Source organism: Cardiocondyla obscurior, linkage group LG07 (genome assembly GCF_019399895.1).
Source record: "Cardiocondyla obscurior isolate alpha-2009 linkage group LG07, Cobs3.1, whole genome shotgun sequence".
Lineage (NCBI taxonomy): Eukaryota > Metazoa > Arthropoda > Insecta > Hymenoptera > Formicidae > Cardiocondyla > Cardiocondyla obscurior.
In genome coordinates, this window is record NC_091870.1 from 5,406,948 (window position 1) to 5,422,519 (window position 15,572).

The following is a 15,572-nucleotide window of genomic DNA, read 5'->3' on the forward strand; positions in this document are numbered from 1 at the left end:
GCTTTGAAATATAATATTAAACAAAAGTTGACACTATGAGGATGCACAACTGTCGGCTCGAGTGTATTTTCCTCTTCTTATTATTCTTACGATAAGAAAAAATTTTAATAGGTTCGCTAATGTCGTGTTTATCAATCGCTCATGTCGTGTTTATCAATCGCTCATGTGGTATTGATTCCTTGCCCAAGACAATCATCGAAGAGCTGTGCGATTCATGTAATCCGTAAATGGGTAAGTATAAAGATAAATAAAATAAAAATATTTTTATTCGTACGAATAGTAGCTGTAAAATTTTAATATTACAGAAGGACAATTTTGCGTAAAGCCAACGTCACCGACGTCTTCATTGCAATCATCATCATCGTCGTCGTTGTCGTCGTCATCGTTGCTCGCATTATATCGATTGTATAAGATAATATCGTTAAAATATAAAATTGTATTTTCTCGTTCAAGTGCCATTCGCGCTCTCGCTCACACCCTTTCACGCTCTCACTCGCATTCTTTAGTTATCGTTTGCAGATGCGTAACATGCTATCGCTAGATTCTTTTCTATATACCCGTGTGGTCAAAAAATCTTTTGCGTTTGTATGGGCTTCAAACGTTGTAAAAATCTTTTGCGTTTTTCTCTTGGTCAAGTGTCGTTCATGCTTTTCTAGTAATCGTTTCAAGATGCCTTCGTTAGATATGGACGATTCTTTCTACACGCCTATGCGACAAAAATCTTTGGCGTCTGGAATCTTTTGTATCACGTTTCGTTTTCGTTGGCCCGGCGTCTATTTTCTTTGTTTATTGATGAGAACGACGACGACGACGACGACGACGACGACGACGATGTGACCATGCCTCACTCTCAGTCTCGCATCTGTACGTGCAGGAGCTCTTTTTCAAAAGACAGTCGAGAAAAGTGAAAAAAACTTTTAGTAAAAATGGCATATTTTGGGGAACCAGGTATGTATTATAATAGAATTTATAATACAATTTAGAAAAATAATTTAATCTGTTATAAAATAATATATAATATGTATTTTTATGTTTTTAGCTCAAAAACAACAGCTCTGCCGCGACTTCCAGCGAGGAGCCTGCTCGAATAGTTATTGTGCGTTTGTGCACCCTTACAGGTATTGTTTCAATTACCAAAATAAGAAGTGCACAAACGCGCAATGCAGATTCTTGCATGTAACGAGTGTGGAGCAGGCTCGTTACGAGGCCACCGGATTGACGTCAGCGAAATTACGCTACGAAGTTGGACGCACCCTGCAGAATTCCATCATCTGCGGGGACTACAAGGCCGGCAGGTGCAACAGGACGGACTGCCAACGTCGGCATATCGGGCACGACGAAAAACTTGAGTGCATAGTGTGCTGCGGCGAAATTGTGTTAGACACGTTCGGGGCGTCCAGTTGCGGGCACGTGTATTGCTACACGTGTGCCCTAAAGTGCCAAGGCCCCCCGCGTCCGTACACTATGCTTACGGTTGTGTGCCCGGTATGCCGATCCGTCGCCAGCTATGAGCAGTTGCATTAGCTTATGTTGTTTTTTGCGTATATTGTATTTTTTTGCTTATGTTGTTTTACTTATGTTGTTTTGCTTCTGTCGTTTTTGCGTTGAATGTATGTAATGTAATTTTAAAGGTATTTTTAATGTAATTTTTAATGTAATTTTTAATGTAATTTTTAATGTAATTTTATGTTTTTTATGATTATGTTTTTTTTTTATACTTGTATTATTTTTAATGTAATTTTTAATTTAATTGAATTTTTTATGTTTGTATGATAATTTTTTTGGTATTAAATAAGATAGAAAATATTATATTAAAACATATTTTATTTCTTATGTATTTTTAATTATTAAAAAACTTACAACTAATAAACTTGTTCAATTACTTAAAAATATACAAAAAATGAATATAATATAAAATATAAAAATGAATATATAAAAAAGAATACAAATACAAAAATAATAAAAATAAAATATTAAATAAAACTTAACCTAAACTTATAAACTAAAGGTGTATTAAGAAAAATAAAAATGAAAAAATGAAAAAATATACAAAAATGAATATAATATAAAATATAAAAATAAATATATAAAAAAGAAAAATGAAAATAATAAAAATAAAACTTAAACTTAACTTAACCTAAACTTATAAATTAATTTTGGAGTCCTTAGTCAGTGTCTGAAACAAAAAAAGAAATTATTAACAGGGTATAAAATAAAATGTATTTAAATAATTAAAATTTATTTCAAATATACTTACATAGATTGATCTGCACCTTCCACTGTTTGCACACCGTGCAGAGATGTTTGGGCACTTGGCCCTGCATGGCAAATGGTATCACTTTCATGCACGGTGTGCAAAAGGAGTGACCGCAAATTAGGGCCTGGATCCCTTTGAAATGCTGCACCTGACAGAAGTTGCATCTCGGCGTGTTATCCTCTGTAAATTTTAAAAAATATAAATTAAAAAATTAAAAAATTAAAAAAAAAAAAAAAAATTAAATAAAAAAAAACTTACTGGGAAATGTTCCATTCTCGCAAGAGAGGCACTCCCACATGCACTCTCCGAGTAAATTCTTTGTGCACGTGTGAGGCCTCTGATCCGGCGGGTACGTTTCGCGTAACAGGTACGCTAGGCGTTTTAGTTCGCAAAACGCCGTTTCCGTCATCGGCCGCACATGATGATGATTAATTTCATCCACCTCATCCTGGTTGAGGTGGACGAATTTGCACGTCGTTCCTGACAGGCACACCGACTTTGTACACCGCCGGACCTCGTGGAACATCTTGCAGTCACTCCTGGCGCAGATCTTCATCAAATAATCTCTGCAACTCATTTTTAAAGTAGGATGTTGCAAAAAAATTTTTTTGTTTTAATTTAAAACAGGTCTTGCCAAAAAAACAACAAAAGCCAAAAAACAATACAAGCAAAAAACGACAACAGCAATAATAAAAACGACAACAGCAATAATAAAAAACAACACAAGCAATAATAAAAACAACAGAAGCAATAAAAACAATACTAGCAATTTTAAGATGTGTACTCCTCGACTGGCGAGCGACCGACTGACGAGCGACCGACTGAAAATCACGTGCTGCGTTTCTATCCGCTTCCATATGTGTGTTCGTAAATGCACAATGAATGATGCTTAAAGAAGCGGATATACGAACGGACTTAAGGCCCTTTCGGTGTAATTCATTCAGCCGGCGTATCGATCCACATGATGAAATTTCTTGCAATACCCAGGTGTATGAATAAAGTTGACATATCTACCGGGTCCACATTTTCTGTTTGCCCGACTCTAATTAACGAAACAAGAGCCGCATCGCCAGAGAGAATATCATTGATGGTAATCCACCCCCGCGCTTTTTCCATGATTATTTTAGCGAGTGTGATCTCTTGCTCCGTCCATATCTGGGCTCGCCGAGGCAAGATTCCGTCTAGAACACACGGTATCGCTTGCCACTTTAATTCACAGAATCGTTCGTCCAGTCGGAAACACTCATAAGGTAGTCTACAGGTTTTGCGAGCCCAGTCGCGAAGATGTACCGTAATCGACGTAGCACTAACATCATCGATGATTCCTCTTTGCCACTTTAAACCTTCTCGGATAGCAACAAGGGTTCCCACTGTAACTTCATGTGGTAACAGCATGAGGTTGGCTGCTGCAATCCTCATAAATGCAGTCAATTGTTCAAGCATCTCCAAATGAGCCTTCTCTCCGTTTGTTAACTTTACCCAAAATAGCGTGGGTGATTGTACGCGTATCACGCGTACTTCGTGCGGCCAGCGGGTAAGTTGTCTTATATTGATGTTGGAAATCATCTGAAAAAATATTTTATATTAATCGGAAATTTTAAAAAAGATATTAAAAATAATATCAGAAAAGATATTAAAAATAATATCAGAAAAAATACTTACATTTTTTTTGTAACTTGTTAATTGGCGACGATCAGTTACCGATGCCTGGTTGCAAGGAACTGATCGCTCGACGGTTGAAGAACTCATCTCGATCCAAATTGTTTTATACTGATAAAAAAATTATCGTTCTCACTCGCGTTGCCATTCACGTTGCCACTCACGTTACCCCGCATCAATGAAAAATAGACTGCTAAGAGAACAAAAGACTATGCGGCTAAATTCAAAGACTGCAAACGGAGGTAATTGCTATTTAGCAGGTATGCATTTCTTTTCTCGGAAAGAGATAAGGTAAAGATTTTAATTCCCCCACATCATTGAAAAATAGACTGCTAAGAGAACAAAAGACTATGCGGCTAAATTCAAAGGCTGCAAACGGAGGTAGTTGTTATTTAGCAGGTGTGCATTTCTTTTCTCGGAAAGAGATAAGGTAACGATTTTCGTTCCCCCACATCTTTGAAAAATAGACTGCTCAGATAACAAAAACTATGCGGCTAAACTCAAAGACTCTGCAAACGGGGTAGTTGCTATTTAGCGGGTGTACATTTCTTTTGTCGGGCAGAGATAAGATAGCAATTTTAAAATACTGCAAAGTGAAACTTATGAAATGACTCATTATAATTTGAGAGAGGGTAAAAAATGTGTCACATGATTAATCAGGAGTAGGGGTAGAATATAAAGCATTCCTTAGGCCTCTCTTGTAACCACGCGCGAATCTCATTAGTGAACGAGCGATCGACGATAATGAACGTTGACGTGAGAATAGAAATCGGTGAAGAAATCGGTGAAGAAATAGAAATAGAAATCGGTGAGGAAATCGAAGAGGTTCATCCCCTGTCGGAGGATAGTGCTTGCGAAACCGACGATGACAACGATGAAACGGTTGAAAGTACTACGCGCAAAACGATCAATTTACGGAATTTAAACGCGATTAATCTGCGTACGAAATTTTGTGCCATATATTTTTATTATTGTGACGGGCGAGGATACAACGTGTGCGCTTCTTGTTTGGTATTGATGCGAAACGATTTCAACGATTCCGTCTTCAAGATTCGTAAACACGTCGTAGGATCGTACGATAGTCTGAGCGGTACGTGGTGTTTGAACTGTAGAACCGCAACATTCGTTGTAATTTCGTGCGATATGTGCCCGGTATGCACGAATGCGTGAACAATGTACTTCGATTTCCATACTCACGTTGCTAATGTCGTTTTTATCGCTAATGTTGTTGTTTTGTTGTATTTATCGCTAATGTTGTATTTATTGCCAATGTCGTTGTTTTGTTGTATTTATTGCTAATGTCGTTGTTTTGTTGTATTTATTGCCAATGTCGTTGTTTTGTTGTATTTATTGCCAATGTCGTTGTTTTGTTGTATTTATTGCCAATGTCGTTGTTTTGTTGTATTTATTGCTAATGTCGTTGTTTTGTTGTATTTATTGCTAATGTCGTTTTTTAAAAAACATTAACGTGCAAGCATCGGTGTGAGAATCATTAAAAAATGGATCAAAGTTTTCTCGAGGAAGAGCGTGAACTCCTGGTGCAGGCTGACGCCGTGACCACCTTGGGAGAATTTTTCGTGTGGCTTGAGAGATGTGACGACCTAGTGAATCGACTCGAGGAACGCAGTCGCGCCAAGCGAACGCGCGTATCCGTCGGATGCGCGCAATCCACGGTGGCGAGTATCGCGCGACTTTTGGGTGTCAGGAAACATTTGTACGGACGTTACGTGCACCAGGGTGGCGAGTATGCGAGCACCAGTGCTGCCGACGGTGATGGTGACAACGCAGCTGGTGAACTCGAGTGGCGCGAGATCGAGACCGCGTTCAAAAGTCGTATCGCAACGGGTGTGGTAATAAACACAAACTACATCGAGCCGCTGCGATTCCTGGAGGACGCCGGTAACGCGGTGTGCGAGCGCGTACAGAACATCGTGCGTAAAACTAATTGCGTGAAAGTGAACACCGCGTTCAACGGTGAATTCACGGCCGGGGACAAACGCGCCAACAAAAGTATAACCACGAAAAACTGTGAGATCTTTCAAGATACTGATGTACGCGAGTGGTACCGATTACATGTTATCGAACCCACGCTGGCTTCTCTCGAGGAGTTTCAGGAGCGCGACAGCGGATGGGCGTTGTCGCGAATTTTGAACTTGTTGATCAACGTAAACAAGTACAATCCGATGCGTGCGGGATGTCACGTTACATTGTCGCGGAAAATAGTCGCTAAAAAAGCAGTGATATGCGTAAAATCGATGGATGACAAGTGTCTCGCGTGGTCGGTGGTGGCAGCTCTGTATCCCGTAAAGCAGCACGTGGATCGGGAATCGTCGTACCCGCATTACGCAACGGTGCTGAACGTCGAGGGTGTGGAGTTTCCCGCGACTCTTAAAGACGTTGCGAAACTCGAACGATTGAATGATATCTCGATCAACGTGTACGTCACAAAGACACGTGGAAAAGAAATAAACGTTCTACCTATACGCCTCAGCAATGAGAAGAAAAAGAGACACGTAAATTTATTGTACGTGCAACGCGATAACAACGATGACAACGATAACCAGAAAGTGGGACACTTTGCGTGTATCAGTAATCTATCACGCCTCGTCAGTTCGCAACTAAGCGGACGCGAGCATCGGAAACACATTTGTGATCGGTACGTATGGTTTTAAATATATAATTGATTTTTAAAATATTATTTTAAAATTATTATTTTGTAAAAAATATTTTATTTTTAGGTGTCTTCATTACTTTAGTTCGAGCGAGAAGCTCGAGGCTCACGTCATGGATTGCGGAATATTAAACGACTGCGCTATACGACTACCCAGCGAGGACAAAAAATGGCTCAGCTTTTCCAACCACGATCACAAGGAGCGCGTGCCGTTCGTCGTTTACGCCGATCTGGAGTGCGTGCTGCGAAATATCGATCCACCATCATCGCCCGAACAAACGACGTTTAATTATCAACATCACGAAGTATTCAGCGTGGGATACTACGTCCGATGCTCGTACGACGAGTCGCTCTCGAGATACGAATATCGTCGCGAACCTGATTGCGTCCAGTGGTTCGTCGAGCGGCTAGTGAAATTAGCTCATCGCGTAAAAACCGTAATCTCAAACGTTGTCCTGATGAAGACGTTGTCGAATGCGCAGCTCGAGGTGCACGAGAACGCGACGCTGTGCCACGTATGCGAAAATCCGTTTGCGGCGGACGAGAAGCGTGTGCGCGATCATTGTCATTTGACCGGTCGGTATAGAGGTCCCGCGCACTCAAAATGTAACCTGCAATACCGCGACACGCGTTACATCCCCGTCGTATTTCACAATCTGTCGGGTTACGATGCACACTTTGTTATAAAGGAGATCGCCACAGCGTACGAGGGTAAAATTAATCTATTGCCGATAACGAAGGAGAAATATATCTCCTTTACGAAACACGTTAACGATACGGCTGAGGGACAGGACTCGCGAACTGCGATAAAGTTGCGCTTTATAGACTCGTACAAATTTTTGAACGCTAGCCTCGACAAATTATCGTCTCTACTCGCCAAAGACAAATTGCGAATCTTGCGCGCTGAATTTGCGACACTTTCAGAAGAAAATTTCAATCTTTTGATGCGAAAAGGTGTATTTCCGTACGAGTACGTCAACAGCGTTGAAAAATTGAATGAGTCAAGCCTACCGTCGCGCGACTCATTCTTCAGTTCGCTGACCGGTGACATGGTGACCGAGACAGATTACGGGCACGCCGAGACCGTATGGCAGCGGTTCTCCGTTCGAACTCTAGGCGAGTACAGCGATCTGTACCTCAAAACTGATGTACTGTTATTGGCTGACGTATTTGAAAATTTTCGCGACAGATGCGTCGAGAGTTACGGACTCGATCCCGCGCATTACTACACCTTACCCGGTTTCACGTGGGATGCGATGCTCAAGCATACGCGCATAAATTTCGAATTGTTGACCGACATCGACATGGTGATGTTCGCGAAATACGCGGCGGTCTAAGTCAATGCTCCAACAGATACGCGCGAGCCAATAACAGATACATGCGGTCGGGGTACGACTCGTCGAAACCTTCGTCGTACATTGTGTATTACGATGTAAATAACTTGTACGGATGGGCCATGTGTCAACCGTTACCGTACGCGGATTTCGAATGGGTCGACGACAACGACCTCGCGAACCTCGACGTAGACGCGATCGCCGCGGACTCGCCCACGGGTTATATTCTCGAGGTGGATCTCGAGTATCCCGCGAGCGTGCACGACGCGCACTCCGATCTGCCGTTCTGTCCCACGCGAGAGAAACCACCGGGGCGAAACACGATGTAAAACTTTTGGCTACGCTGTGTGATAAGAAGCGATACGTCATCCACTATCGCAATCTGCAGCTGTGCACGCGTCACGGTCTTCGCGTCACCAAGGTTTACCGCGTGCTGCGATTCACTCAATCGGCATGGTTGCGCGATTACATCGAGCTCAACACGCGACATCGAACTCGCGCGACCAACGATTTTGAGAAAAATTTGTTTAAACTGATGAACAACGCGGTGTTCGGTAAAACGATGGAGAACGTACGAAATCGCGTCGACGTTCGCTTGCTCTCGCAGTGGGACGGACGGTGCGGTGTGGAGGCGATGATCGCCAAACCGAATTTTCACAGCAGAAGCGTATTTGCGGAAAATTTAGTAGCCGTGGAATTGCGTAAACTCGAGGTGAAATTCGCCAAGCCGATATACGTCGGTATGTCTATACTCGACATATCTAAAGTATGCTTGTACGAGTTTCATCACGAGTATATGATACCGACTTTCGGAGACAAATGTAGCGTCATGTATACCGACACGGACAGTCTTGTGTACAGCGTCGAGTGCGACGACGTATACGAGATGATGAAACGCGATATCGCGAGGTTCGACACGAGCGACTATCCGCCCGATAACGCGTATGGTATACCTCTCGCGAACAAAAAAATACCCGGCTTAATGAAGGATGAGTGTAACGGTGCGATCGTCACAGAGTTCGTCGGACTCAGAGCTAAGATGTATGCGATCAGGGTAGACGGTAGAAAAGACAACAAAAAAGCAAAGGGCGTAAAGAGCGGAGTCGTGGCACAAACTATAACGTTCGACGATTACGTGAGGTGTCTCGAGGACGAGATCGCTATGACTCGCGACCAATCGTGCATCAGGTCGAAATTGCACGAGGTATACACCGTGTCCGAGACAAAGATCGCTCTGAGTCCGTACGACGACAAGCGATATCTCGTGCCGAACTCGACCGAGACCTTGCCGTGGGGTCATTATCGCATACCTTGATAAAAACGCAGTACACATGTACGCGGTATACATGTATGCGATATACATGTATGCGGTATACATGTATGCGGTATACATTTATGCAGTATGTATTATAGATGTATTATACTTCCGATTGATGCAAGGTCTCTCGAGTGATTGTTAACATTCGCATATTTTGCATTTTGTGGAGAGTGATGTGTTGATTGAGGCGTTCATGATTGCCTGTTTTTTTTCAAATTGTATTATTTGTAATAGAGTTCTGCAAATGTTGGATTTTTGCAGCTAGCAAATGGGTTGGATTGCACAAAATAATTTTTATTTTGTGGTGTATGTGGAGTATGAGATGTTCTTGGTTGCTTAGGTTTTTTATCAAATTTAGTCTGATTTTCACTTTGTGGTGTTTGATGCGTTGATTGAGGCGTTCATTATTGCCTCTTTTTTCAAAATTTAGTCTGAATTTTGCGGAACTGTATTTTTATCTGGTTTTAAAATATTTTATAAAAGTCTCGAGCTCGTTATATAAAGCATGCGTGGAATAACATACATTATATGTATTATTCCTAGCGCTGTCATATTCTCCAACTATACTCGTATCTTTACTCCTTTTTTTTATTACTGACGGTACAATAGTTGGTATTTCTTTTCTTTTTTCTTTTTTTTTGTTTTTACCGGTTAATTGCGATATAACATTCATATTTTATATATTTTTACCCCTTCATTTTATTACTGACGGTACAATAGTTGGTATTTCTTTTCTTTTTTTTGTTTTTACCGGTTAATTGCGATATAATGTATGGATTAACATTCGCATATTTTATATATCTTTACCCCTTTATTTTATTACTGACGGTACAATAGTTGGTATTTCTTTTCTTTTTTTTTTTTTGGTTTTACCGGTTAATTGCGATATAATGTATGGGTTAACATTCGCATATTTTATTTTGCGGTGTATGCGGTGTATGTGATGTTCTTGGTTGCTTATGTCGTTTAAACTTAGTTTAAATTTATTTTGTGGTGTTTGATGCGTTGATTGAGGCGTTCATGGTTGCCTGTTTTTTCAAATTTAAGCAGTATTTTGCGGAACTCTCGAAACGACCGACGAAACGGTCATGTTTTATATTACTATGCGATGATGTACAGGTCTGAGTTAGTAGTCGCTAGCATGCCCTTACGTAGTACACATGTACGCAGTACACATGTACGCAGTAAGCAGTATATAGTATGTATTATAGATGTAATTATACAAATAAAGTAAAACATTGTACAATGCGTACGTTATATATTTTTCTCATTTTTATACATTTTTGTATCAAATCACATATACACATGTGTAAAATAAAAAAACTTTATTAAACGATGCTGTTTTTGTCGATCCACGAATTGTGCGATCCGTCGAATCCTAACCATTTTACGTAGACCTTGTCACCCTTCTTGCGCAGAACCTTCTCCACCAGATACACGTCCGGATGCGTTGCGCGGTGCAACTCGTGCTCGTGGAACGCTCCGAATATCGCCTCACCGCGATAATCCTTCAGTAGATAGGTAGCTGGATTGGTTTGCTGCACCTTGACGATCGTGAAAACCTCGGTGGTCCAATTCGGAGTGTATCCCTTTTCAAAAATTATTTTAAACTTGCTCACGCGTACTTTATCACCGACCCTGAATTTGGCCGAAGCAGCTATCTTTATAGCGCTGTACACGGTGTCGAGGAGTTTCTTGGCGATATCAGGTGTCACGTCAACGGGCCGCATGCCGATCGTTCGATGCTTGCGCCTATTGTACTCGTCTACGAGACGCGGTAGCGCGTCGAACCACTCATAATTACCGTTGAGTGTAAACATCTTCCACATGGCGTTTTTGAGCGTGCGATTGAATCGTTCGACTATCGACGCCTTCATTACCGAGTAGGTCGAGTAATGATTGCCGCCGCGTTTCGCGAAAAGTCATTGCACGTCGGCGTTGTAAAACTCCTTTCCCATGTCGGTTTGCAGATTTTTCGGGCATCGCCCGCTCTTTCGCATCAACTCCGCTAAAGCGTCAGCCGTCTCGCTGCCGCCTTTGTTCTTGAGCGGTATCGCCCACGCGTACTTGCCGAGTACGTCGATGACGGTAAGAATATAGCGGTAGCCTCGGTTGAAACGCGCGTACGGTTGCATCTCGACGATATCAGCCTGCCACAGATCGTCATATCCCTTGACCACGACACGTCTTCGCGGAAAGTTTCTTCTCGCCGGGGCGTGCAACTCGTCAACGAGTCGCCTCCTCTCGGGACCTGCGTCGCTCGACTTGCGCGATCTAGACATGATCGATTCTGTCGCTCGATTCCTCCCGGTCGATCAATTTATAATCAAACCCGCCTCGCGCAGTTCCTCGACGATCGACAAAAGTTCGTTGTCGTGAGCGTTGTGACCGGCTCGACGCTAAGCATCCAGCAATCGAAGACAATCCACGAGCTCGTTAGGATCGTCCCAGTGCACGTAGTCGATCGCGTGATCGTTTAATGTCATGAGGCGAGGTAATCCTTTACCGGAGCTTTTTCTTCTCGATTTCTTGGCCGAATATCCTATCAGCGGTGCGATCACATTCATGTACTTTGAGCCTTTGTTACCCATGACGCGACCGCTGTCGCTGAAATCTTTCTTATGCAAGTTCGTTACTTCGAGTATGTTCTTGTAGTGACGTTTATTCGCCTCGGTGTAAGCGGTTTCGTCGGGTACCTTCTTGAAAATCAACTCGTACAGACCTTCCATACCGGGATATCTCTTACCAGCGACGATTATATCGTCGTTCTTATGGTCGAATTCGACGTGCTTGTTCCCAAGCATTACTTTGTTCGCGTCAAAGTATATACCGAAAACGTCATCGATATTTATTCTTCTGTCAGCACTCGCCGCTTCTAGATACATCGTTGCCATCGATACGCTGGGCCGCGGCGTCGATACGCCAGATCGCGGCGTCGATACGCCGAACCGCGGCGTCGATGTGCGGGGCCGTGGCGTCGACGGAAGTTCGACGTTTTTGGTCGTAACGTACGAATCGACGGTCGTATCACTCAATGACGGATTAGCTACGATCGTATCGCCTAACGTTGTCGACGACAACGAATCGTCAAACGTGACGTTTAAATGCCGTACGGGTTTTGGTGTCGACCACAATCGTAGCTCCGATTTCGACTCCAACTTCGGTACCGCGATACCGGATTCCTCGACGGTCTCGGCCATCCGCTTTAGAGGTTCGACGATGGGCTTGAGGCGCTTTTTTGACGCGATGTCGGCGTCGATCGTGTCGGTCTTTATGGCTCGATGCTTCCTGCGAATCGCCTCGCTCGTCTTCTCGATCTCCCGCGTAATCTTTTCACGCTCGCGCGCGTCATGGTTGTCGTTTCTCCCCGTCATATCGATCGATCGTATCGCGCGATTTGTTCTCGACGAAGCGTCTTCGACGACTGATCGTCGCGTGATTTTGTCAATCTGTTAAAAATCAACTCGACGGTACCGCAAACACGTCGAATCCTCGCCTGTATCGCCCGTTGTCGAGCGGACTGTCCTTGTCGATCACCGCGAAACCGTGATCGCGTTGCCAGCATTCGCGACACAACGCACTGAACTCGTCGTATGACATGTCGGTGTTGACGTGATCGTTGTACACGTGTTTCAGATTGGTTCCGTCCTGTTTGAACAAGATCAGCAGATTCGCGTTGTCGCGTATCAGATGCTTGGGTATCCTCGCGTACGACTGACACAGATAGAAGCAGTCTACGTTCGAGTGACGACCCATCGCGAAGTATTCTCTCACGGCGTCTTGCTTGTCGCACGCGATATCGTCAAAGACGAAGATCGAATGCGGAAGCGCCTCGCTCGGCGGAACGACGTCGCTGTTGTTGGAGAACGTGAAATAGCCGATCTCGTCGATCGGCGCCAGCAGACTTTCCTAGTACTGATACTTGGGCTGCTGCAGCGACTTCGAGTACACGTACACGTTCTCGAAACGCAAACCGTGCGGACTCTCCAACAGACTGATCAGAACGTTCGTTTTGCCGCAGTTCGATGGACCGCACACGATCGCGCGCACGGTGTTTGGCAGCATCTCACCATGCCTGCGTTTTTTCTTCCTCTCGAGACTGTCCATCAGTCGTAATCTGTCGTCGCAATTCGCGACGCGTATCGTCTGCGGTTGTCGCACGAACCGCATCTCGTACCCGCTGTACGGAGACGATCACTCGCGCGCCTATTTATAGTCCCGCGAACCCGCGAATAGCTCATTAATCGATATGTATCTCGCGCTGAAACATCCCTTTGACGTGTTGAACTTAACCGCGGAACAGTTGAACATCGTACCATAGGCCGTTTTGCTGAACGTCTGCGGCGATTACGTTCATCTCGTGTGGGATAAACTTCCCATGCACTTGAGGGAAGATCCGGAGGTTCGAACCTATCGCAGGTGCCTCGAGCATTACAATCAACCCTGGCAAGAAACGCACATCGACGGACCTGCTCCGTTAATCCGAAAGTGCGGCGAGTGTCAACGTCGTCTACCGCTTTGTCGGAAGTAAAGTGCTGCGGGAAGGGTTTGTTGAATTGCGCGATAAACGACCTCCCCTTCGAACTGCACATCTCCGGTTATCAATTTTGTGGGCCAGAAACTCGACTGAAGGAACGCATAGCGAGAGGCGATCAAGGCGTTAATCCGTTGGACGAAGCGTGTCGCGAGCACGACTTGGCGTACGCGCGAAGCAACGATCTCACAGATAGACACACAGCGGACAGAGAACTCGCCAAGAGAGCGGGAAAACGCGTTATAGCGAAAGATTCAGGCTTACGCGAGAGAGCCGCCGCAGCAGCCGTGTGGGCTGCGATGAAAGCTAAAACGAAAATTGGCATGGGTATGTCGATTAGAAAGAACAGGTTGAGGACTGTGAGAAGCAGAACTATTACGAAGAGGAGAAGGAGAAGTACGATTCGCAAAAAACGCATGCTTTCAACAGCAAAGCGCGGTGGCATGCTGCCGATCATTCCGATTCTCGGCGCAGTCGGATCGCTTGTCGGTGGAGCCGCGAGTATAGCGAGAGCCGTAAACGAGAGAAAAGCTGCGCGCGCGGCAGCCGGTGGATCCGGCGTTCATCTGGCCCCGTACAACGGTGAACAGGGTCTCTCTCTCAAGCCGTACAGGTACGGCAGAGGTAAGACTGTTGCGAAGAGAGGAAGAAAAAAAAAAACGTCGAGCAGACGTTAAAAATGCCTTTGGGTGCGACTACAAACGTGCAGTTAAATCATCTGACCAGACGTATGCGCGTTCCTTATTTCAGAAGCGTCTTTATGCGCGACACCCTACCTACAAGTAGCGCGTACAAACGAAAGCGGTATCGTGAATCTGGACAACGTGACGGGTCCGGGGACTCACTGGGTAGCGTACGCCAAAAGGGGAGATCGCGTCGCATACTTTGACGGCTTCGGTAATCTCCGACCGCCTATAGAATTGGTGAGATATCTCGGAGTCGACGTCTTGTCGATAGAGTATAATCGACGATCCTATCATACGTATGATCAGAGTATCTGTGGACAGCTGTGTTTGCGATTTTTAAGTACGATCGACGCGATTACGTTTAAAAACTGACGTCGCGACATACTTCGTCTCAGTATCGCTTCAAACATGTCGATCACGCTCACGTTGACCGGTAGGAGCAGCGTTCTCGATTCGAGCTACTCACCGGCGTTGGATTTCAGCGACGGTAATTACGAGCTCGGTCTCACGAACTTTGCGACTTACAACACCATACCGAACGACAATTCTACAAACAATAAATTCTACTACGGCACGGACGGCAAGGAAATTACGATTCCCGAGGGATTGTACGAGATACAGGCAATAGACAAATTTTTGAAACATGCGATGCCGCGACAACGCGACACCGTCGATGGTAATCGTAATGAGAAGAACGAGAAGAACGATAATTTCTCGATAGCGATTCGCGCCAACTTCAACACTATGAGGAGCGAGATCAAATCAGCGTACACGGTGAACTTTTCGAAACCAAACTCGTTAGGACCGCTTCTCGGATTCTCGCCACACCGCGTACTGCAGCCGCAAAAATGGCACGAGTCCGACTTACCGATCAATATAATCAACCTGAATATTATCCGCATCGAATGTAACGTAACCGCGGGAGCGTACTGCAACGGCGAACACGTGCACACGATTCACGAGTTTTCGCCGAAAGTGCCACCAGGATATAAGATCACGGAAACGCCCACGCAAGTCATTTACCTGCCGATCATCGTGCGATACGTTATGGATCTCACGATACGCGTCCCCAACCAGAACAGTCGACCGCTCGGCTTTCGCGGAGAGGAGATT

The 15,572-nt window shown here is 44.4% G+C and overlaps 2 protein-coding genes across 2 annotated transcripts; one reads left to right on the plus strand and one right to left on the minus strand.

Annotated features, from left to right (window-relative positions):
* Positions 1 to 926: 926 nt before the first annotated feature.
* LOC139104335 (zinc finger CCCH domain-containing protein 10-like) lies at positions 927 to 1,524 on the plus strand. Its single transcript, XM_070659760.1, has 2 exons — positions 927 to 948; positions 1,040 to 1,524. Exons 1-2 carry the CDS (start codon positions 927 to 929, stop codon positions 1,522 to 1,524), a joined length of 507 nt encoding a protein of 168 aa, XP_070515861.1.
* LOC139104239 (uncharacterized) lies at positions 1,500 to 3,803 on the minus strand. The gene is made up of 3 exons (XM_070659603.1): positions 2,516 to 3,803; positions 2,258 to 2,437; positions 1,500 to 2,176 (listed from the first exon to the last, which is right to left on the minus strand). Exons 1-3 carry the CDS (start codon positions 2,832 to 2,834, stop codon positions 2,166 to 2,168), a joined length of 510 nt encoding a protein of 169 aa, XP_070515704.1. The 5' UTR covers positions 2,835 to 3,803; the 3' UTR covers positions 1,500 to 2,165.
* Between the last annotated feature and the right edge of the window lie 11,769 nt (positions 3,804 to 15,572).